The following is a 25,512-nucleotide window of genomic DNA, read 5'->3' as shown; positions in this document are numbered from 1 at the left end:
CTCCCAACGCGCCAACTTTGGACATGTCTGCCTCCCTCGCCCTCTCTCTCTCATCGTTCTTTTCTAGCTAACCCCCCCTCCTGCGGCTCAGTCCCTTCTCAAAGAACCACAATACCACAGACCCTAAGTACAATCTTCAAGTAGGCTGCGTGTCTGTCTGTGTTTGTAATTTTTTTTGTACTTGTTTCCCCTTCCCTGTCTCCTTGATTGCACCTCAGTTGATAAATATCTTTTGGCCATGGTTTTTTTAATTTATTTTTTTACTCTCTTCGGACACACACACATGCAGTGATCTTCCTCTTCTTTGTTCCCACACAGCCACATACCAATTGTATAAACCGATGTTTTGAAGTGGTTTGCTTTTTTTTTTTTTCAACTATGGCCCCATGTTACATCCGAATATACTCCGTTTCCTCACGCTGACTCACATACCTGACCGCAGTGTTTAGTAAGCTCCCACCGCCCTCGTCCACAAGACTGAAAAACTGCACAATGAAGTGTGTAAGTGTGTGTTTGCGCTGACACTCATTGCCCCACAAATAATTGTGTAATGACACAACCACACTTGTAAAACAAAAAGCTATTCATCAGGTGCCTGGAAAAATCTGTCACTTCTTTTGCCATTTTTCTCTTTACACCCAAACAAGCAGAATATTATATTTTGTTCATCAACATGTTTTGCTTCTTATTTTATGTAATTTTATATAATAAATGAATGTAGGAGGTGTCATTAAAATATATTATCACACAACCACTTGCTGGGAAATGAGCAAGAATAATTTGTGCGACCAGTTTGGTAAGCTTTTCAAGTTGCTGTGTATTTTGGATTGTGATGCAATTTCCCCAGATTTCAGAAAACACTTTGTTGGAAATAATTGTTTGCTTTTGAAAATACATTTTATCGGGACTTATAAGGATGATGGCCTAAAACTGGATGTGTGCTCATAGCTCACAATCAGAGATAGTGTCAGCGCAGTGTGCGTTTGCACAAAGATTAATATGTGTGCATACCACAGTTGTGTACGTTTGGTGTACGTTTTTGTCTGTGTGTACATAAGCACTGTATGGACATGCACATTGGAAAAATATCCAGCGCCTTTGCATCTGTGTTTGGGATGTGGGCTTGGGTTACAGCATGGTGCAGATTGCTGAACTGAGGGTATGAATGGGTCCCGCCACCTGCTAAGTCTTGTCAATCAGATGGAGAGAGGGCGCACCATTCAATCTGAACAGAGTCGAGTTACGAATGAGGGGGACATCTTTGCCGAAAGACAGAATGAAGGACTGACAGAAGGACTGGCAGACATAAAACAAAGAAAGGGAAGAAGCAGAGAAAATAGAATGAAAGACGTTATTATGGATGTGAAATAATTCGAGACACTCTGTGGTTTAAATTCAAATCTGACACAATGTTGTTTTTAAAGTCACATTTCAAGGTCAACTTAGGAAAAAAAAAAGTGAGTTAAAATCACAGCAGTTTAGGAGTTGTTATTTCTCATTTCCTGTTATAAATAACACAAACAGCGTGCGAGATAACAAGGAACGGTTTTAAAACATTTTACAGCAAGATGGTCAGAAATGAAAATCTTGACATTGCAATACTGAAGGAATTTATTGATTTTGATTTTCCGGTGAAAGGGCAGCACATTAAAATTCAGGCACGACTCATTTATTACACAAAACCTGACTTTGTTCCTGTGCACAGCTGAAATGTGCATCTGTGCGTGCGCGTTTGCGTTCTCATGTCTGTCGCATCAATGTGTTTACTGTCACAACTTTGTCTGGGACACATTTAGCTCTGTAGCCTTGCCTCATTAATTTCTAATAAAATGGCAAAGCTGACATTCAGCTCCGCCGTGCAGCTGACAGGCTTTGCTAACAGGCAGTGTCTCCAGACATGACCAGGCTAACCACAGCCTGGTCGCTCTCCGAGTCAATCCATCAAGCTGCCTCGCAATAGATAGCACTATCTCCCTCTCTCTGCACGGCTTTGCTGAGGAGTGATTTTGTAATTTGTGTGTGTGCTCATGCCCTCGTGAACAAGTTTGCTTTTGTGGCTGTATTTGCAATGCTAAATGGATGTGTGTATATTTGCAAGTGTGTCCGTCGCTGTTTGTTTTCCTAAAAAATGAATATGAACCAGAGGAACCGAGCAGCCTGGTTATACCCCGGAGCATTTAGTGGTGTGTGAGTGGGCTCTCTGTGGCAGGCATGGCCAGGCCTCTTGCCGTCTGTGGTCACAGCACTGGTGGAAAACCGTCCTCTGTGGTCCAGCCATTCAATGACAGGCAGAGACACACACTAATGAAATGGTTCCATATTGGACCACCACTAGTAGTTTTTTTTTTTTTTATCTGCGCTCATGTTTCTGCCTTCCTTAACAGCTCGATTTTTTTATTTTTTTATTTTTTGTCTATTGCTTTCTCTGCTTTTCTTTTCCTGTCAACTCTTCTCGTATTCTCTGCGTCGCTCTTCACTCCCTGTCTTTCTCTCTCGCTCTCTCGAGGGAAAACAGGAATGTCGTGTGGTGATGAGGAAGTCTAGCATTTGGGTTTAGAGAGATGAATGGTGCTGCATGGTGAAATTCAACACATACTTAGACTACCCATATAGGTTCTCTGTGGCTCGGGATGTGGTCACGTTTTCCTTGTTAGTCCTTCTGATACATATCCTACGGTTGGATGTACTCTGAGTCATATTCACAAAACACAATATGGTATTAAATCGTCCCGTAGATACAGCATTTGACTATGAATGACTATGAATTATGTCTATGAGTCACTACAGTTGAAAAATAGAAAAACAGGTTCAATTAGTTTGCCTGGATCTGTATTTTCCAGAAGGAGGATCACAGAAAACTTACTCATCCTTTCTGCAACAGTGAACTTCTGACATATGTAGTTTGGTTGTAATGATTAATCAATCAACACAGTTTTTTTTTTTTTTGTTTTTTTTTTTTGGTAATGATACTGTGTGTAAGGTAGCACATTTCCTGTCTGTGCAGTCAGTCATCTGCACCTGAATGAGAAATTCAATGGTCCAGGTTGTATTATACACGTGGTCACCATGGAAACCAACCCACACCTGCTACTGAGCTTAGAAAGAGAGAGAAAAAGGGAACGAGAGCGACGGCGAGGGGAGGTGAACTTTTGAGGCATGTGCAGCTATCCTTGAGCTCGGGATAATATTTGAACACTTTGTTAAGCAAAGCTCTCAGCAAATTTCCATGGGGCTGCTCCCGCCTTTTCTTTTTTTTTCCTGACACCTGTGTTTTGTGGCCGAGGCCATCATGAGAACAGTGAAATGCACACCGCACCACACACGGAGAAAAAAGAAAGCATTCAGAGGTAGAGACTGACATGCCAAACCAAACCGCTGGAGATATTACAGTACTGTGTGTCTTTGCTTGAAGCCAGCCTTGTATTTGAAAGATAAACACGTGTAATTCTCTGCTCTGGTTCCTTTTGAGCTGCCATTTTATTTTCAGACTGTTTTTTTTTTTTTTTTTTTTGCTTTTGCTCTTTCCTGCTTGTCAACAGAGTAGCTCCTTCACGGTAAATACACACAGACTTACATATGAATAAACCACACGTGTGCAGTTAAGATACACTTCTGCCAACTACAGAGGAAAAAGAACAATGTCAATGAGCAGGAAATGAACAAGTAAAATGTGTCACTCGAGCACCTTTTTACACGCTAAAAGCTGCTCTCCCCATGTTGAGCATGCATTGTATATATGAACAAGAGAAACACTTGAAAAGTGTTTCATTATTTTAATGGAATATTACCCCTCTGTTGAATCCCAGTCAAGTGTTTTCCTCTGTCAGGCTTTTATGTTTCATGTCACTCAAACACACACTCGCACAGCCGCGCATACACACATTCAGATAAACATAATTTAATGCCCTGTCGCCTTTTCTTTCATACCGTTTCATTATTCTGCTATTGCGTGGCATGTAGGCGTCTAAAACGCCTGCCTGTTTGGAGAATGGGGGAGTGAAGAGTACTCCACAGACAATTGCACTTGGATTTTGAATGTAGCTCTTTTTCTTTTTTTTTTTTTCTTCCTGGGGTTTTTCAAGACAAGAGCCAGGTTATTTTCCATAATGGAGTATGACAGAGGAACAAATGATAATTTATTTGAATGAATTCCTTATATGTGCCTGTTTCATGGGGTGTTCGTGAATATGTATTTTGTGTTTCAGGGGTTGAAAATGAAAGAGAGCCTTGGCTGTGTATAAATACATATATGTATGAAAGCGTATGAAACATATAATAAAACAGTATATTTCTACCGTGATAGACTGCAGGACACAATGATTGTGCAAAATTTTGCATGTACAGGTGCGTCTCAATATTTGTATGTGTGTGTACGTTTGCGTGTGTCTGTGGCAGTGTGCACAGGCCACTGTGTCTGCATGTTTTTGGTGTGAAAAACAGAATGTGAGAGTGAAAGAGAGCAGACAGAGGATGTGTGTAACCAGAGAAAGTGGGATGGAGGTGGGCAGCAGTGACCGAACAGTGTGTGTGTGTGTGTGTGTGTGTGTGTGTGTGAAGTGACTGGAATGTGTATGCACACACCAGTATATGTGTTTAAATGTCTCCATGTTCCAGTGGTGGGTGTAAGCAGACTGTGGGTGGTGAGGAGGAGAGGGGCCACGTGGCGTGTGTATGCAGACACATACATTAGAGGCGGTGTGTTCAAGTGTGTGTGTGTGTGTGTGTATGCATTTCTATTGGGGGGTCTGGGGCCAGGGAGTGTGTTAGAGGTGGAAGCTGCTGAGTGCGCTCCCTGTTCCACAAGTTCATGCTGCATAAGCAGAAATACTTATTGGATTACAACTTTGTCTGGGAAGAAGTATGTGTGTGTGTGTGTGTGTGTGTGTGTGTGTGTGTGTGTGTGTTTAGGGGGAATTAATGCAGTGTAAACATTTAGGTCAATATTCATATATGCATGTCACAGTAAGGGTGCGCTGGGTGTGTGCATTTTAAAAGTAGAGTACAGTGAATTCACGTTGGACCTGTTAACTGTGCGTGTGTGTGTCTGTTATTCTACAGTGTGTATATGTTAACTGAGTGTGTGTGTATTTGTCCTGAGCCTGGATACTATATTTTGTATGAGCTGTGCTGTGCGCTCTCCCAGTTTCAAACGAGCGTGTCTGTGTTTAGGTTGGAGGTCCTTCGGTGCTCACGCCCCAGTTCCTCCAATTCTCCAAACCACAGTAGATCCCAGCTCAGATAAAGCGTCTTTGTATGTTTTATTGCGCGCAGGCCACCTTGTCTTTGTCAGAGATCGCCACGTGTTGAAATATGCGCGTGTGTTTTTTTACTTTGGCCCATCTGGGAAAAACCTTTCGTGACGGGCCTCGGACTCTGCCATTTTGGAGGGCGGTCCTGGCTCCTGTTCAGCTCCAGAGCCTCGGGTTCACTTGATACAGGTCGTCTCATGTAGAGCCAAGATGGCAGTGAAGAGGAGTTGAGAAAAATCTCCCCTAAGTGGAAACAGGGAGAAGATTGAAGATATTATTTGCCCTCTGGTTTGTTCATTTACTATCTATTGCTGGAATGCCTTAATATCACTATCTTTCAAGAGAGTCAAGCTATTTATTTTTCCATTTCATTCCCATTTTTATGCTTCCCTTGGCTTTCTGCCACATCCCTTTCTTTTTTCCATTACTTAGTTGAAACATAAGGAGGACCTCTGGCAGTCTGTTGGCTGGAAATTGCATTTCCTTACATTTCTCCTTTATCTCATTTTCTGACCCCGCGATGTCATTTCTGATTGTTAAACTAAGTAAAACTGGCGATTTGATTGGCTGCTACATGATTGAAACATTGTTTTAAGACATGTCTTGGCTTGAGTATTGAATTTTTTGTCATTGTAATTTCTGTACAGCAGCACTGTTTCTCTATTGTGTGTATGAATATCATTGGCAGGATATTGGTTTGCATGGACTGGCCAGTGCATAAAAAAATAAAATAAAATACCTACACACTCTGAAACCCACCCACATACGCTCAACCCATCTGTGGTACAGTACAATTTCTCACACAGACACACACATTCGCAGACCTCCATTCATGCCCACACCCATCCACTCCATTCCCTTAGCCTCAGACCAAAATGACACAGATGAGCTGTAACCGTCTTTATTAGGTGACGACCACTCCCTCTCTGAGCCCTCACCCACCCCACCGGTGCTCGGCACACAGAGATGGTTGACACTCCACTTCCTCCATCTCCCCTTCCATCAGATCTTTCTTTTATGTAGACGCAGATGTCCAAGATCTTGCACAGTGCGAGTGGGCGCAGATGGCTCCTATAGCAGCCCGTCAATCAGAGCTTTGTGGGGAGAGCAGGGAGATCACAATCCTCTGGACTGCACGCTCATATGTGTGTGTGGATACATATGTATATAGTGTATACATGTTTGCACGCTTGTGTGTTATTGTGCTGGTTTCTATATTGCATGCCTGCATGTGTCCATGCTATGTGGTGACACTGATGATGATGGATGACAGACTGGCTGATGCATTACTGTACCTGTGGTGCAAATATATGTAGCACATGGTCCGTGTCCACTGGAACAACCAGAAGCAGATGTTTAGAAGATTAATTCAATTTCATCTTATTTAATTGCGAACCAAATGTTACTGTTGTTATTATAATTATAATACAGGCGACACTGCGGGGCCACTGATGATTGACATACTGCACATTTTTGTTGTGCGAGATGCTGCTAAATTTGCCAACATTGTCTTACTCTTAATTATATATATATGAGGCATTTTCTGAACTCAATAATGATATGATGTCAGGGGATATAATTTTTTTATTCTTGTTCTTATTTTTGTTTATCATGTGCTTTTATTATGCTACACACATGCCTTAATCAACGAATTACTTAATCTTTAATTCCTTAGTCTACAAAACTTTGGGGAAAAAAAATTTCCCAGAATGCCAAAGCTGCTGGATGTATATTCCACAAAACATTAGCATTTACAGGACACATAATCTTGGGTTATGTTGCTCTCAGCAAGGGAGTGTTGTTCTTTGTTAATATGATACTATTGCTTCGCACAGCCGATGGAGCTTCTCTTCGGTGATTGAACGTTACCTGACCTCAGCAGCCTTTAGTCAGACTCCAGAGTCCATATGGAAAATTTGGTGCTGGTTTCCATTTAGTATGGCCAGCTTTATTTGTTTGTTTTTTTTTTTCTAATTCAGGACTTTGTACACCTAAATGGAACAGAGAGCAGAAGTACATGTGCAGCCTGAAACTCTTTAATTTTAATATGCATAATAATCCATTTAAAGATACATGCCACACACACACACACACACACACACATACTTACACATAGTGTCCCCCCTGGCCCTGAGTTCATATGAATTATTCAACCAATCACACGCCTGAACAGTCTGAGCTGTGTCCCTGATTGGGACATGCTGTGCTCACTTTAAATGTCTCACGCTATACCTGACTGACATGTGTCTGAATTTAAGCCTGTGCAAATGTGTGTGGAAAAGCAATTAAGGAAACATGCTTAAGAGAAACTGAGTAGCTAAATTCATCCAACAGGACCTCTGGAATGGAGAGGCCCTTTTTTTTTGCATTTATATTAGAAAATATTTGTTTGTTTGTTTATTTTATTATATTTTTCACAAATTGTAAATCAATATAAAACCATTGAGATGTACTGAAATTTGGGTCACTAATTTATTCTGTTTGCATCTATTTTTAGTCTTTTCCATACATACACTCATCAACATCAACTCTCATTCTCTTCCAGAGATGCTAGAGTCCAGTAACCTCGTCACCTTCAATGGCTTAGCCAACAGCTCCAGCTACGACACTTTCCTATTGGACGAGGAGCGAGGGAGACTGCTGGTCGGAGCTGAGGACCACATCTTCTCCTTTGACCTCGTCAACATCAACAGAGACCACAGACAGGTGAGATTCAAAGTGTTTTCCATTGCAGTTTCATTTATACCCAAAACTTCTATATGAAGTTGAATGCAGGTTGCAAAGTTATTACAGCTCCCCTGTCTTTTCCTCTCTCCTCCTTTCCCCTCACTTCCCTCTGGAGTCCATTACTCTCATGTCTTTCTCCACTCCCCTCTGTCTCAGCCCTGTCTGAGTTGTCCATAATTCCATTACTCCACCTGGACTAGGTTAACAGTCTTTTTATCTGATTCGAGCAGCTATCATAGACACACAAGACTGACACAGACTTGCCTGCAGGCTGCATCGAGCTGAGCAGAGGAATTACAGAGTTGAAAAATACATAGTCAATGCAGAGAGTGCGTCTCTGAAATTCTCTTTTTGCCCTTGGCTCGGATGTGTGTTTTTTACTTTTACTTTACGCTCTTTTGTTCCGCTCTTTGCATCATTAGAAGATAAAGGCCAAAAAGCAGTGATTAAGCAAATCTAATGTAATTACCCTGAAATATGCAACGCAGCTTCCCAAGAGAGGAAACTTCAGCTGATCTGGAGAGGAGATAATATTTAAGACCAGACTATGTCAGTCTGAGTGTGTGTGTGTGTGTGTGTTGTATGAACATAATAATGCATACGCATGCATGGACATACATGTACAAAGCTTTTCCACATCTGTGTGGCCACCAGCAAAAAAAAAAAAAAAAAAAATCTCACCCAGTTTTTGAGAATATAATCGGTCCCTTACTGATTACTGCTCACACATGCTCACTCATACGCCATGTGTGTTTATAATTCATGTGACACTGGGGTCCACAGATGGATTCACAGTAAGAGCAGTAGAAAGCCATTATTTACTTGACAATGTGTCTCTTCCAAAACAAAGTATCAAAAGTCAGTTTTCTCTTCATTTTCCAAGTGGAAGGTATGACCATATGGTAAGGATCTGAACTGTTGACTCCTTTAAATTTTATTATTTAGTGCTGAAAACTCTTTTGACATTTGCAGAATATAAATTGTTATATTGGAACAAAAACTCACATGGGAGGTAATATTTTTCTGTAAATCTATATTTCACATTAACGTGGTTCATTTTAATTAACTTAGTTCCTCTCTATTAGTTCACATCAATTGTTCTTCACCACTATTATTTTTATTCAGCAATTTTTCACTATATTAGGCCAGCACTTATTTATTATATGTAAATACGAAACTGACATGAAGAAATGAGTCAACCGGAGTTTGTAAGTTTAAAACATGACAAATAAAAAGTCATTCTCCTGAAGTAACACCAACATCCGACTTTCTTCTGATTCACTGCTGTGACTCACTGCTTCCCTGTTTCATGAAACAACATATGAACCTTTTCTCTCCATCTCCAGCACATAGAGTGACTTTGTCTTTCTCTGAATTCTCACAGATTGCCTGGCCTGCCACTCCCTCTAAAAGGGATGAATGCAAGTGGGCAGGGAAAGACCTTGGGGTAAGTCCACCCTCATGATAGAATCAGAATTTAAGCTCTTCTCTGCCATGTTTTTTTGTTTGTTTGTTTTTTTTTGCCTCTTACATTGGCCAATTTGTGCGGCTGGCTGTATAATTTTTCATATTTCTCTGGGATGTATGCTTTGGTCGCCTGAATACATTTAATATGAAATCAAGATTAAAGGATTGACGTAACAGTCAAGACCCAACACCCTGCAGCGCTGTAGCGAGGTAGGAAATTAGCCCAGATAAAAGAGATATTGGCCATGTCCCATCTCACCTCTGGCACACTGTACTCTCTGCAGACCATCCCCCACAGGCACCCTCAAACTGAGCACACAAAAACCCTGTACAACAGATGTTCAGTCACAATCAAGTGTTCACTCAATGGCAAAATGACACGTTGCCTTAGACGGTGTTTTGCGTCTGTCATGTACAGTTTAATGTTGGGAGGATGTTTGTGTATGTGCCTGAGAGATTGCGTATGTGTGCATATTTATGTGGGAGTGCGTTGTTTGTGTTCCTGCGTTATCTGGCACTTTGTGTTAGCTCACATGTGCAATTATGCACAAGTTTGCTGAACACATTATATATGCCGCCAGCTTGCGTTTGTGTGCGCGGCGGTGTTAGCGAGCGTTATCGTTGTGTTGGTGTTTGGATAGGCCGTCACTGTGTGGTATCTGATCTTAATTTCATGGCTGGATGGGTCTTGAGAGTAGTGGCTGCAGGGTTTTAGGATTATCCTGAATTACATAGTCCTTTCAAATCACAGAGGTTCCACCGGGGTCGAAGTCACGGACAAACACAAACTCGCAGCCGCACAAGCAACACGGTACCCTCGCTCGCCCGTATAGTGGAAAAAGGAGTGTGTGCTCTGGCAGCTCAAAATCTGCACAAAACACAATGATGAGGTATTTGCGTGCTGTTAAAATGTTTACCCTTGAAAATGAGGCGGTGAGAGTAGAAACAGAGTGGAGCACGAGGAGGCCTTGATTAGGACATTACTGAGGCATTCAGAGCTCCCAAAGTGATGCATTTCTCCAAACCAAAATTTACAGCCGCAGAACAAATGTAACAGCTGCCCCCCTCCAAAATGCCTGATGGCTGTATCATTCTCCTTGGCAGGATGAGTGTGTAACATGGCCCAGGTTTTGTTGAATTTGCTTCAAAGAACAAAGGGTTCAGATACCAGAGTATGGCTTAACAATTTTATAGAACAGCCTCATGTCGTTTCCAATTACTCCCCCAGTTATTACAGATAGTCAAGAAAAAAAATTAACAGTTTCAAGGTGGTCTACATTAAAGCCTTTTCCATATTTGATTAGATGCCTCAGCATGATTTGAAAATTCACTCAATTTTTTGGACAAATTCACTCAATTTGTCCAAAAATCACATACTTCTACCCATCTCTCCCATGGTAAGTCATCATCATTACCTCGTTCAATGAAAGTCATTAATTTAATCCAATGATGACTCATTTATCCTCTGCGGGTGTTGTGGCTTTCACATAATGACATGGTTTGTGATCAGGGAAACCATTTTTCACCTTCGGGCCAGACAGAGCCGCATGTTTGAGTAACTTGGGTACGTAACGTCTGCCAACATTACGGTACAAGCTACCTCCCACATAGCTAATGAGTTTTACTTGAAGACAACAGAACTGACAGGGGACTCACAGGAGCTTGTGAGACACATATAATAAGGGTGTGAGAATGATGTGGTGGGAGACATGTGCTCCTGTTTTTCACCAGTAGGAAACACAGGGGGTAAAGTCATTAAGTTACAGTCTCCTCGACACAGAGATGTTCTGTGCTGAGGTCAGCCACATGACAAGTTTGGTTTTCTGTGAATTCGGCAATACTACCGTGTGCAAGTGGCCTACTTTTGTTGGGATTGCGGGTTAATGAACCTGTGCAGACAACAGGTGTTAAATTGCTAGATGTAAACTATTCACATAAGCATGATGTGTATTACAACAAAAGAATTTGGACAGGGTTTAAAATAGAAAAATAAATTCGTATTCAGTTTCTTCACGAGAGAAAGAGCAGAAAGTTAATGCCAATCACGTGCCTGTGCAGTAAGTGGGGTTCAATTTCTAGAAGTTCATTAGCTTAGCTTAGCCCAAAGGCCAGAAAGTGTGCAAACAGCTAACCACGCTCTTTCAAAAGTTACTAAAATTATCAAATTCTAATGAGCATGTTGTGTCTTTTTTGTTTAAACTATTGAAAAATATACAACTAATTGACAGATTTAAATTTTTTATACTTTTGGAAGGATTTAATCTTAAACTGGCCAGCTAAAATTGCTCCACCTTCACATTTAAAGTGTTGTTAAGAGGCTGGCAATGCTAAAAAAAAAAAAAAAGTTCCTACCTTTTTGATTAACAGCAGGATTCTCTCTTTTTGGAAAAGGCTGTTGGTGTCAGATGCCAGAATCAGTTTTCGTTATGTGCGGTAAAATGTCATCACTCCAACCTTTATGTCTCATTTGAGGAACATCATCAAACTGTCAAACTGAAGTGCCTGTGAGGTTTAAATGCCTGAAGAGATGCATATGTTCAAGGGGGGAAAGAAAGATCATCTGACTGTCTGCATTTGATCTGATGTGTTTTCACGTCCCCAAGCCAATGTGTACTTATTTGTGAGGTAGATATTCAGCAAGTATTTATAATTAGGCAAACCTCAGGCTAATCTCTTAAACACATGTGCCCGAATCAACTCCTCGAGGCTGCTAATAACCCTCCCACATTAACCAATCCCCTTGATTAGCAGTCTAATAAACAGTCTGACACCACTGGGACTATCAGCGTGTGCTGCAGAGCCAACCCAAATAACTCCAGTAAATTCAAACATATGTATCATTAAAGATCTGAGGTTGATTTGCCTGATTTCACTTACAGGTGGGATTTCCTTCAAGGAGACTCAGTTTCATATGGGCATTTCCAAACTAGCTGGAAAGTCCCCGCTTTAAACAAAAATTCCAACAAAGCATTTCTCTATTCAACGGTATTCTCTGCTTTCTATTAGTTTCCATTTTCAGTTGAATCGCAACAGAGCCGTTCTCGATTCTAAGTGTCTGGTTTATTTTAATAAAGCCTAAAACTTAATTTAAACTTTATAATATAAAAGGCAGATTTGGCAGTGTGGACCTGCACATTTCTTTTTTATGAATATGTTTCGTGTGCTTTGTTAAACTGTGTAACACACTGTGACAGGTAGAGGCACACATTGCACACACAAAATGTATTTTTAACGTCTTTGTGTGCATAATCATCCAGAAATTGGGTTTTTTATGTTCATTGCCTCATTTCTTTTTCTTTGCAGAAAGAATGTTCTAACTTCATCCGGGTCCTTCAACCATACAACCAGACCCACCTGTACATCTGCGGCACAGGAGCCTTCCACCCCATCTGTGCTTATCTGGAAATGGGCAAGAGGGCAGAGGTAACAGCTCTGATGCCTTAATGTTAGTTAACCAAATGTTGTGGTGTTTTAATCAGTTATATATATGCAAAATGTAATTTAGGTTTCAATGTAGCGTTCATTAAGAAGTCATGAAATGTGACACTGGTACTGTTGTAAACTAATGACAGAGAAAATGTAATATTGCTTCGGCAGCCCCGCAGCTGCTCAATAGCTGTGTTGACACACCAGATCACATAAATGTTTTTCTGTATTAATTCCCTTACATTGTCCATCTTGTCATCAATGTTCTCCTTTGTGAAAGAAAATGGTCACCACTTGGTTCGAGAGTGGAAATGAACCAACCGCTCCCCGACATAAAGTTGAATCAGTCATCCTGATAAAGGTCTGCAGGTTAATCAATGTACCAGCATGGGTTCTGCAGCCCGACAATAGTGAGGGGGTTGAGTGTTTGCACTATGTGGCTTTTTAGCACAGAAGAGCCTACATTGTAATTGAATCAAAGAAAAGTGAGTTTTTTGAAAGACTCTGGGTGACTTGTGCCATTTCTTCTTGAGGCTTCTTTATTGCTCTTTGTTTCTGCTTGTTGTACAGTTGCAACTCTGTTGTTCTGTAATCTATTCCCAAAGCAGTGTGCTATAATCAGAATAAGTTGTAATTTGAAGCACAGGCTATAAGTGTATAGCCTTTAGCTCGGCTTAATGTGGCTTCCACTGCCCTTGTTTTGAACTCTGACCCATTCCACCACAGGACAACATCTTTCGACTGGCCTCACATTTCGAGAACGGCCGCGGGAAAAGCCCCTATGACCCCAAAATGCTCTCAGCCTCACTCCTGATCGGTGAGTTTGATCCCTGCCTTATTCGGTGCCAGGAAATGTACATTCATTTCAGAACTGGTCATTTGTTCCTAACTGTACTTTCTCACTGGCAGATGGAGAACTGTACTCTGGCACATCTGCTGATTTCATGGGAAGGGACTTTGCTATTTTCCGTACCCTGGGAGATCATCATCCAATCAGGACAGAACAGCATGATTCAAGATGGCTGAATGGTAAAAAAAAAAAAAAAAAAAAGCTTTTTCTCTGAAAGGAATCCATTTTCCTGTGAAAGTTGGTCTCTGTTTTGTACAATCTCGTTGTACAGTCTTCTTGTTTGTGTACTCCGGGAAAATCTAGGTGTTTATTTTGGTCTGAATAAATGAGACTGCGGAGCGTCATCACTGGAATTTAGTCGATATGCTAAAAGCTAATACCAGAAACCAACCGCGTTCAGAAAGTAAGGCTAGAAGTTTCACACTTTATCACCTGTAAACACCAGCAAAAAACTTCAACGGGAAAGACAGTTTTGGCTTGCACACAATATACCTCGAGTGCAAGGTGGACATAAACCTTGGTAATTGTTTGGTTTCGGAGCAAGAGGGCCACTGAGCTTTTCAACGGATTTTAAAGTATTAAATTCTCTCACAAGCCACAAGTCTCCAATCGTTTCCATTCATGTGCAGACATCAGATATCAGAGCCCATTCACAAAGTCTCTGGATTTGCCTGTGCTAGTAAGATTAGCGCGGCCGTGAGGGCTATACACTGTTCAGGCTGTCTGGCTATCTTTCGGCACCACGGAGGACTTAGGGAGCCACAAAAGGTCAGTTTGAACCTTTCCCTCAAGCTGTGCCATCCCCTTTTCCCCCTTCTTTCCCACAGAACTAATCCGCTCTCAGCTGTTTTCCTGTAGTGGAGTCAAATTCCTCTCACCCCCCCACTCCCCCTTCACCCCCCACAACTCCAGAGCACCATCAAAAATCACAAACACTGGCGTCCACAGTGCTGATTGCTGTGACATATTAATAAAGAGCGATTTGAAAGGGAGAAGTCATTGTTACCACATTAATCCCCATCGATCTTTCACCTTGTTCAAACAAATTCACCAGGGATCGTATCAATTCGGTAAAATCCAGCTCCTTCTCCACAAAAGGAGGATTGTAATTGCATGGATTACTGGAATGGGGATATTCTGCTGAGCCTTTATCAACGGGGGTACATGGTACTCAAATGTAACAAAAAAGAAACGGGGGAATGAATACTTAATTGCAGCCATTTCTAAGGGGATTTGGGGCTAAATAGCTCTGCTGGCCTGGATTCATGCATTTTATTCACATTTCTCTTCACCTTTAAATGCCCTCTCACTATCATGGAGGTTGGACCCCTAAAACAAAGTGGCCTTTTGTTTGGACACTGCATTGTATGACCTCAGCAGCCACTTTTTCGCATTGGAGCGCATGCAAAGTTTGAATTTATTAATGTGTAGATTTAATGGAACCTATTCACAGTAATGTTGGTATGAAGTGTGTGTGGGGTACACATGATTCATGCCAGAGGTCTCGCACCCGCACAGCGCTTATAAATCTGCTCCCCACTTTGGCCACACACTCCCTTTTCACAGCTACTCTATATCCTAAACGGCCACAGAGGCGTAACATGGCACTGCTTGTTTCTCTTTAGCTAACCCCCGAGCTTTCAGGCACCGGCTCGTTTTACGGATGACGACGCCTCAGTGACTGCGGCCGCTTTTCCTCAGTCCTTATGCCCCTTCGAGTCGGGAGATATCGCAGCCCTAAGGCCTCAGCCTGCCCGTTTAACTTTGATTTCCTCTTGTGCTTAAAGTCGAGATAAATTTATTCATGTGTTACCGGGGACAATCAGACCCATGTGTGTATGTGAGGATGTGGTCTGGAGAAGGGGGTTATGGGGGATTTGGACTTGGAGGGCTTGCTTGGGATAAAGACAGATATTATAACACCGGGGTGTAAAGTGAATGGCTGTTATTACTGAGCCGTGACTGGAGAGTATCATGTGGGATTGGTTTCAGAGGTGTAAAATAGGGGTGAAAGGCTTGTCATTGGGACAGAGGTTGGATCATAAGATCATGTTTGTGTAGCAGTGTGTGCGAGTCCCTGCGCTCACTGTGCCCAACATTACTCTGCTATGTCTGTTTTCTCTTTCTCCACTAGACCCAAGGTTCATCGGCGTGCACTTGATCCCAGAGAGCGACAACCCTGAAGACGACAAGATCTTCCTGTTCTTCAAAGAGAACGCCATGGATGGAGAGCACACTGGGAAGGCTACTATCGCCAGGATTGGACAACTGTGTAAGGTAACAACACACACACGACAAGATCTTTCTATTTATACTTCCTCTTATAGATCGATGGATGTGAATGAACAAATATGTTGGATGTTGTTACAGAATGATATGGGAGGTCACAGAAGTCTGGTGAACAAGTGGACCACTTTTCTCAAGGCCCGGCTCTTGTGTTCGGTCCCGGGGGTCAATGGCATTGATACACACTTTGACGAGCTACGTACGTGTGCATTCTTTATTACCTCATGGAGAAAGAAAATGACCTCACACACTAAAATCCTCTTCACGATGCTGTTTAAAAGCTTTACCTTCACCCACTCCTGTTCTGCATTTTCAGAGGATGTGTTTCTCATGAGTTCCAAGGACCCGAAGAATCCAGTTATCTACGCTGTATTCACCACATCCAGGTACAATCCCATCCAGATCTTTTTACCATGACCTCCAAAATGTGTGCACAGGGTCTCATATTTTCAAGTAGCTCGACAGACACTGGTAATACTGTATTTGTTTTGTTGATTTGTTGCTAGGAGACTAGCAGAAGTTGATATATATTCAACAGGCAACCACCCCGGACAAGTTATTTCCTCTGTATTTAAAAAACCCACACGCTTCCCATTTCCTTTCAGCAATTCTTCCCTTTCACATCTTTCACTACATCTCTTTATCTGTAATTTCCTTAGCATTTTAAATGACACGGCAAAATGGGAGCGACCAAGCGTGGCCCCTACCAAATTCCCAGACAGTGATAATCCACTTACAGGTCTCTTATGGTAGCTTTTCCTTCATATTGCTGCTTATGGTAGCTTTTCCTTCATATTGCTGCCATCCCATCCACTCAGGTTGGAGATTGCTTTAAGCCAATTCCCCATTTGCTGGCTACCTGTCCCCTTTTTTTTTATTGAAACCTTGGCCGAGCCTTATAGGGAAATCAGATTAGGGAGCAGGAGGGAGCGAGAGAAACATGATATTCACTCAGTGGGAACCTATGTCTCTCCCCTGGCCGCCGCCCCAGCACTGAATGGGGTTTTCAGAGGCCGGGTGTGGCTGTATTGAAGTATGTGGAGAGGTGAAGGCGCAGGCCAAGGCAGATAAGTGAGTTGAAATGGCACAGATGGTGGCACTTATCATGATGATGATGAATTTGCATTTGGGAGGAAGGGGGGGGGGGTTGTATTTTGTGTCCAGTAGTGTCTCAAAACCGCTTTGAAGGGAGGACAAGCACCATCAATCACTGCTAATGATAAGAAGCCGAATAGAATGGCGGCGCGAGATAACGCACACCGATGTGTGTCTTGCATCATCAGGCCCGTATGGCCTTTTTCTGCTCTCTGGAATGTATTCAAATCAAGAGGTCGGTGTGCAGGAGTGGGATGTACAGCTACGTACCCACATTATGTGCCTAGCCGCACACGCACACACACACACACACACACACACACACACACACACACAATTCAATTATAGGGCATTGAGGAATTAGAGAGGTTTAATTGGTTTTCTAAGTGGTCGGTTTTCTGAGATGAATAGAGCAGAGATTCAGAGGGGCCGGCTTTTAATATCACTGCTTAATGAGGCACAAAGAAGCTGCCACCGACAGATCAATGTTTGATTGTGCCCCTATTTGTGCGTGTGCGCTTGTGTTTATACGTGCATTTTTGTCTGGTTGACCGAATTTGTGCGCCTCTCTCTCTCTCAAACTGTGTGTATCTACACAAACCGTGTTCACCCTTATTCATAAGCACAGATATATGAGCGTCTTTTTTTTTGCCCCTGGAGTTAATTGAATTTCACTGTAATTAACATTTTCAAATGCTAATCCATTCATCTTCCATGCTTTGGTGAGTGCTGTGAGTGCTGTGGGTGCTGTGTATGCCAGCCACATCGCTAATTAGTCTGATACAACTTCCTGTCGCAGTCAGCAAGACAAAGGACGTCCACAATCTCACTGGAGCATTTGGTTCCTGCACATGCAAGAGATTTGCAGTCCAAATGAAAATCTGCCATCTATAAAAACTGACACCCGAAAAGATGAGGGCTGAAATTGAGATTGTATGTGAATCTTTACAATCTATCTAAACCATGAAATCCCCTCATATGTGGTCATAGGTTATTATAATTTGCTCAGAGGACACAGCCATCTGACTTTTTCCTAATCTCCACATGACCATAACTCGTTTGGAATATATATCTTGGATTATTTACATGGAACACCCCAGATTCCCCACTCAAATGAGTCATGGCTCCAATTCCTGTCTTTTGGACAACTTAGGATAGACTGAATTGAAATAAAATCCACAACATTTATCTTTTCTTTTGCATGATTGATTGACCTTGCCCTGCATTGAACTTTGTCTGGCTAGCGAGAAGAAAACCCACCCATCTGGCTTGAGCCAAAGCTCTCAAAAGATTGGTGGGGATTTCAGATATACTCTGAACCAGGTCTCCTGTTTTGTTGGTGCTGTGCCCAAATTCCTGTCTGTTCGCAAGAGGCTGGAAGCAATCAGAGAGGAGCTCCAGTTTGTCATTCCTCTACTTATATAATGACAACCTTGCTCCCTCCTGTCTTCAAGCGATGAAAGGTCATTTTGTTGTCTTTCTTCAGTAATACATAAGGTCTTAATCCCTGTCTTGTGACCGATCATTTGTAAATCCCTTTGTTATCTTTCTTTTTATCACTGCCCTTTCTACTGAAACTCTTCGTTTTGGATAACCCCCTCCGTGTCTTTCTCTTTCGCCACAGTAACATCTTTAAAGGATCGGCGGTGTGTATGTACAACATGGCAGACATCAGGAGAGTTTTCCTGGGGCCTTATGCACACAGAGATGGGCCCAACTACCAGTGGGTGCCCTTCCAAGGAAGGGTGCCCTACCCTCGCCCAGGAACTGTGAGTTTTCACCCTGAGAGTGGCTCACATGCCAATTATTGTGACACAAATTCACAGGAATGCAAATGTTCTAAAACTTACCTGTCTGCCATTTTTGTTGTCGTTCTTAGTGTCCCAGTAAAACATTTGGAGGATTCGACTCCACCAAAGACCTCCCTGATGATGTCATCACATTTGCCAGAGTGCACCCGGCCATGTACAACCCGGTGCATCCGATAGGAGGACGTCCCATCATGGTGAGGACGGATGTGGACTACCAGTTCTCCCAGCTGGTGGTGGACAGAGTGGAGGCAGAGGATGGACAGTATGATGTCATGTTCATCGGTACAGGTACGCAAATCAACACTGCCATGTTTGTATCTTTCTATCTATCAATCTGGCTGTCTGTCATTCACCAGTCGAAGGTTGTCTGCTTCCTGTCTTGTCACAATAGTTTACATTAAATTAATTTTCTCTTGGAATGAGAGAAAACAGAAGAGCTGTGAGAAAATGAGATTTAATACAGTCACAGGGAACTTTTTTCAACTTTTATTTCTTTGTATTTAAATCCATTTTCCACAGATAATCAATTTTCTTGTATTTTATTTATGTTTTCAAATCCAATTTATTGCAAACCTTTCACTGTAGCGTCCATCTTGTGAAACCCTCAAACAATTAAATAAATGTTATTTATTTAAAGTATTTACAAATCGAGGACGCTTTAATAGAGGGCAGCTCGCACAGATTGAGACAGATTGAATTGCATCATTAACCAGCAAACAAAAAAAAATGTTATATATATATGTGTGTGTCTGTGTTCACTGCCCATATGTCTGTTGGCTGTTAGATATGGGAACAGTGCTGAAGGTGGTGACAATCCCCCGAGAGAGCTGGCATGACCTGGAAGAGGTGGTCCTGGAAGAGATGACTGTCTTCAGGGTATGACAATGAACACTGAACGTTAGCAATAATCCATGATGATGGAATACATGGTGTTAAACAAGCTGTGTTGCTTTTGTACAGGAGCCAACTCCCATCACAGCCATGGAGCTGTCGACCAAGCAGGTAAAAACTTGTTTTCACACCTATTAATTCAAACACAAGTTGTTGACAAGAAGTCCGAGGGAATCAAAATAAGGGAACATTTCTGGGGATTTCGGCAAACACTGATACTCCTGAGCCACGCAGGACCATTCAGTTTTAAGTCCTTGCTGTTTCTTTGGATCCCACAGCAACAGCTGTACCTTGGCTCAGCCCTGGGTGTATCGCAGATGTCTTTACACCGTTGCGAGGTGTATGGGAAAGCTTGTGCTGAGTGCTGCTTGGCCAGAGACCCCTACTGCGCCTGGGACGGCACCGAATGCTCAAGATACTTTCCTACCGCCAAGAGGTGGGAGCTGACACACATAAACACTGCGCTGTAACCAGTTTTTCTGGGTTTATTCAGGGTTAGACAATCCTTCATGTATGCCTTGTCTCTGCAATGTTCAGCCTTCGCATTAATGCCATCATATCCAGTCACACCTGGGAGTTATCAGTGCACCTGCACTCTGCTGTTGGAAATGGTTTTAAAGACTTTGCCCAAGGGCCTTTCATCACACGTCCTTGTTAATCCAGACCTGCACTGGCCTATTAGCAAGTGCATCTATTCAAACACATGTACCCGAATACACAGTACATGCCAAAACAGCTAAACATGGAAGTGATCTGGAGGAGGAGTATTACGCAAACACAAAATAGAGTCATTAAATACACACAGGCTAAGAATGCAAGAGGTTCAAAGAGGTAATAACTCCTGTAGCTGCTCAGAGTTATGATCCCATCGCTCTGTAGTTAAGATGCACACACAAGCACATCGAAAAGAAAGACAGGCATACACAAGCACACACACTAAATTACAGTCAGCAGGAGCCGTCTGACCACTTCACCCAGCAGCCAGGAGGTATGAACATGCACACCCTCAAATTACCCTCAGCTGTATCCAGCAGGATTAGGCTGACCACTATAGCCCTCACACATGCATTTACACACAGACACACACATACGCAGCACTGCTCCCCTGCAACTCATTCTTCCAGCAGCAGAAGCTGAGAAGTGGGTATACTCCAGCTTGGCGGGGTTGCAGACAAGGTGGCACACCCCGTGGTTAAGGCCAAGACCGGCTCCTCTCTGCCCTCCTCTACACTGCAAATATTTTCCCTCTCCGAAAAAGGGAACCAGACAGCCAGCCCTGCACGCACTCAGATGACCAGAAAGATGAAAATGTATACAGACGTGTGACAAAGAGACGGAGAGATGAGTGTCGACATATGCATGCATATGTAAGTCAGGCGAGATAACCGAGAATCCAAGCAGCCAGAATCTCACCTCATCTGTATAGTCTCTTTTTTTCTTCCAACATTGCTTTGACTTTTTCTCCTCCTCTTATTTTATTTCCTTCTTGCCTCACCTTTGGCTTACCCCACCTGCTTCCTGCTGGATTTTTTTTTAACTGCGTCCGTCAGAGATTTTAAACCTTGACAACTTGGAACGTGGGAGACACATTTGCAGTTAGTCAGAGAAGCAAAGCTATGGAAACTCCTCACATCTGCAGTAAGAATGAAAAAAAGCTGAATGACATAGTGGACTTCGAAAGGACAAAGAGCGGAGCTGCTTTTTGCAAAGCATTTCAAGGGCGAAACAGTGCTGTGTGTTTCATTAAAATGGCTCGTCAGAAAGCAATGAAGCACGTTGTTCATTTCTCGACAGGTTTATGTTTCCTACATGCTGCCGGGGTTCCTTTTTTTTCCACACATGCTTTAGCAGTAGAGTGAAGACTGAACAAATGCAAATTTTTTATTGTGGAATACCTCTAAATGTGCAGTGGCATTAGCTAACATTGCCCCCTAGTGGTTGAAAACAAGCAGTGCAGGGGACATTATCAGGATCAATGCATTTCTGGTCTATTGTATTGTAGAACCTGTGTTGCCCAAATTGTCAGTATATCTCAGTATGAGGTTGAATTAAATGCAACATTTCTCCCCAGGCGAACCAGACGACAGGACATCAGAAATGGAGACCCTCTGTCCCAGTGCTCCGACCTTCAGCATCATGGTATCCTCATGACCTCACCCCCAACACAAACCGTCACTGTTGCTTCCTCTCACACACACGTCCCAATCCTTCTCTCTGCGTGTTTTGGTTTGAGTAGACGACATGGACGGCCTAGGCGGGAGTGTGGAGGACCGAACTGTGTTCGGCGTGGAGAACAGCAGCATGTTTCTGGAGTGCAGCCCAAAGTCTCAGAGGGCGCTCATCTACTGGCAGCTGCAGAAGCCCAATGATGAACGAAAGCATGAGGTGTGTGTGTTTCTCAAGTTATTCCTTGTTTCTTTCTGAAAACCAGGGAGCATACTGGTTAAATGTGTTAATGGTTCAGCGATTACAAAACTCACACAGCCCAAATTGAACAATGTTGATTATATCTGTCTTGAGCTAATTAAAATTCTGACTGCAAGAAGTCATTTTATGCCTAACGTTATCCTGTTATAACCTACAACACTACTGGCCTCTAACCTTCATGCCCTGGTCAGGGTGGAAACCGTGGGGTGTGGATGTTTAGAATGACGTCTGACCTCATGATGTAAGAGAATGTTTTGTTTTTTTTTCTTTCTTTTGTGGCTATATTTGTTTCACCGGGCAGAGAGTGTACAAACTATCCATTTGAAGAATGGAGCTGTGGGTTTGAAGGTTGATCCAACATCAATCTGTGTGGAGCAGTTATTGTGATACTAATAATAGTGGTGCAGAACATATGTGAGTGGATCATTAAGGGTGCCCAGTGGAGGTTTTTTTTTTTTTTTTTTTTTGCAGTCGCAGAGCTGATTATTTTTTTCATAGTTTGCATGCATGTTTGCCAACTGATGGTATCCTTCTGCCTCTGATAGCATACTGATTTGTGTTTTTGCTTATCCGCATTTGTAGAAATGTTGTACTGTGACATTTCTGGTGGTCAAAATGCTTAATTACCTCAAAGTAAAAAAAAAATAATAATAAGGCCCAGGCTCACAGAATATGTTAATTTCTTGCATCAATCTGTCTGATTCCCCTTTTCTATATTTTCACCATCTTTTTCAGATCAAGCTCGATGACAGAGTGCTTCGTACAGACCAGGGTCTGCTCATACGCAGCCTAACGCAGTCTGACACTGGGATCTACCACTGCCAGGCGGTCGAGCATGGCTTCATTCAGCCTCTCCTGCGCCTCAACCTCCAGGTCATCCCCACCCAGAAACTGGGCGAGATCCTTCCAGGAATACCCGGTGCAGGAGGGAGCGTCGGTCACTCTGCCAAGCACAGGATGTGGTATCGAGATTTCCTGTCTCTCTTGGACCACCCGGACCTCAACAGCGTAGAGGAGTTCTGTGATCGAGTTTGGAAAAAAGAACGCAAACAGAAGAGGGTGAAGACGCCAAACAGCCATGGTCAGGGTAAAACTGACAGCGCGGGCGGCTCCAATGCTGCACGGCCTAAAGCTACAGCTCCCAACGCTCAGAAGCAACAAGCCAGTCCACCACAGAGCAGGTCATGGCTTCAGTCTGGAGCTCCACCAGCAGATGCAGCAGGACGAAACCAGAATACCCAGAAGGGTCAAACAAATATTGGCACGTTGAGTGGCCAGGCACCGAACAACAACCCGAAGACGCAAAGCAACCAAAAGGGACAGGGCAGCCTGGCTGGCTCTCAAGTTGTGGGGGGATCACGGGTGAGCAGCCAGCACACAGCCAAGTGGAGACGGATGCAAGAAAATAAGAAGGGACGCAACAGGAGAACCCACGAGCTTCAAAGACCTCCACGGAGTGTTTAGAAAGAAGCACAGAGATGCACACATGCAACCAGATCTACACACACAAGCACAAACCCACGCATCACTCACAGTATACACACAGACACATTCTCTAGATTGTCTGTTCAATATATGATTCAGTGACCTCTCCATAGCAGCAGCCAGAAAACACACACACACACACACACACACAAAAAAAAAAACATCAAACACACTTTTTAGGTAGAAATACATGAACTGCACACATGTAACAACTCTGAAGCTCTCATTCAAAGACTCAACCACAAATTCACATAACCTGTGAAGAGGACGAAGATAAACAGAGGGCAGGCAAACGGGAAAGCAGACTGTAAAAGTGTGAGGATATGGCCGGTTGCCTGGGATACTGCCTGGCAGACACTTCAACCTCCTGTACATAAGCTACTAAAATAAGACTGGGACTAAAACGTTGCGTGAGGTGTTCATTGGTGAGCAGACTTTATATGCTGACAGGACAGTTGCGGAGATATTAATAGACACACGGACATGTATGGAAGCAGAAATGATGCATTCATTGCAACCTGCTGCCCTCATTGACTTTGAGCATGTGAAGTGCAAGATAGTGTACATGGAAATAGATTTGAGGAGAAAAAAAAAAAAAAAAAAAAAGCAACAGAAAAACTCTTATTTTGAAGAACTGTTTGAGGACAAAAGAACCTCCTAAATAGTCTTTCAAGTCAGAAAAAAACAACAAGCACGCTGAGAGGAGAAAAGGGACGGGTTTTAGTTCGCCTCAAGGTGTGCACAGCTTGCACCAGTGGCCCACATGTTGTTCAAAAACGAATAGAAGCATTATTACATGCAAAAACTGCAAAGTCATGCTGAGAAAGTGCTTCATTTCAACCCTCTCCACCTGATTCTGGGAAAGCATTGTGCATGTCGTCAATCATTGTTTTAATAAGCTAGTTATTTTATGAAATTCTAGAGGCTTTTTTTTTTTTAACACCCTACCTAAAAATGTTACTTGTTTATTTTATATTTTCTTTCCTTTCCAAACCAGTGGTTCTATTTTGGGGGTGGGGGGGCAAAAATTACAAACAACATAGTAATTTGATTGTGCATTATCCCTCCTGCTCCCTGAGGATATCTGTGTAAGTTATTATGTTGTTGCTTTTTCTGGGATTTATAGAATCCGGGCACGAATTCCAGCTGTAGACTTTACTAAAAACCCAGTCTTAATTAGACTGCCACTTGTTTTGTGTACATATATACAACAAACTTAACTCTCTGTGTATATACAGTACATATACAGTACAAGAACACCACTTGATTATTATTTATTGCTCATTGTTTTGTGAAAGGGTTGCATTTATTTTTGATATTATGGTATTTTTGGCTCATCAATATATTGGAGAAACAATGGCAACAGTAACTAAGAAAACTTTGATGGACCAACTGAGTGAAATTTTATCATGGAGTCCCTTTTTGGGGACTTAAGGTTTGAAAGTGAATTAAGTACAGGGGTTTTGCGTCATTAATTTTTGTGACAGAGATCTCGCCAACAAGAAGCACAATTTTGTCTCCTTTTGCCTTTCATAACAAATCATTTTATTCCATCTTCCTTTCTACCAGATCCATCCAACATGTCTTTTATTCATCAAGTAGCCATTATGTGTAAGATAATTCCCCCAACTGAAAAAAACCTTAGCTGTGAATCTCTGTAAGAAATAGTGGAGAAAATGTTAAATCTAGTCTGAGGAGAAAACACGTGATACTGCATGTGAATGCTACCTACAGTAAGTGCATCTTTTTTATTGTCTCTTTATGTGTTTTGTGTGAGAGGTAAAGTTCCCTTAAACCG

The 25,512-nt window shown here is 42.4% G+C and overlaps 1 protein-coding gene across 2 annotated transcripts in view; it reads left to right on the top strand.

Moving 5' to 3' along the window:
• sema3aa (sema domain, immunoglobulin domain (Ig), short basic domain, secreted, (semaphorin) 3Aa) overlaps positions 1–24,332 on the top strand; it is a 29,065-nt gene extending 4,733 nt beyond the window's left edge. Inside the window, exons 2-17 of one of the 2 annotated variants that reach the window (XM_029494887.1) lie at positions 7,795–7,955; positions 9,361–9,423; positions 12,747–12,866; positions 13,596–13,686; positions 13,779–13,898; positions 15,854–15,996; positions 16,090–16,204; positions 16,322–16,391; positions 18,725–18,869; positions 18,980–19,199; positions 19,696–19,787; positions 19,872–19,913; positions 20,081–20,238; positions 21,874–21,941; positions 22,039–22,187; positions 22,956–24,332. In XM_029494887.1, the coding sequence (XP_029350747.1) occupies positions 7,795–7,955; positions 9,361–9,423; positions 12,747–12,866; positions 13,596–13,686; positions 13,779–13,898; positions 15,854–15,996; positions 16,090–16,204; positions 16,322–16,391; positions 18,725–18,869; positions 18,980–19,199; positions 19,696–19,787; positions 19,872–19,913; positions 20,081–20,238; positions 21,874–21,941; positions 22,039–22,187; positions 22,956–23,693 (2,495 nt within the window). In that variant the 3' untranslated portion in view covers positions 23,694–24,332. The remainder of the gene's footprint in view (positions 1–7,794; positions 7,956–9,360; positions 9,424–12,746; positions 12,867–13,595; positions 13,687–13,778; positions 13,899–15,853; positions 15,997–16,089; positions 16,205–16,321; positions 16,392–18,724; positions 18,870–18,979; positions 19,200–19,695; positions 19,788–19,871; positions 19,914–20,080; positions 20,239–21,873; positions 21,942–22,038; positions 22,188–22,955) is intronic. The other variant, XM_029494888.1, reaches the window with a different exon arrangement.
• Positions 24,333–25,512: the final 1,180 nt, after the last annotated feature.

Source organism: Echeneis naucrates, chromosome 23 (assembly GCF_900963305.1).
Source record: "Echeneis naucrates chromosome 23, fEcheNa1.1, whole genome shotgun sequence".
NCBI lineage: Eukaryota > Metazoa > Chordata > Actinopteri > Carangiformes > Echeneidae > Echeneis > Echeneis naucrates.
This window is presented reverse-complemented; position numbering and strand designations above follow the sequence as displayed.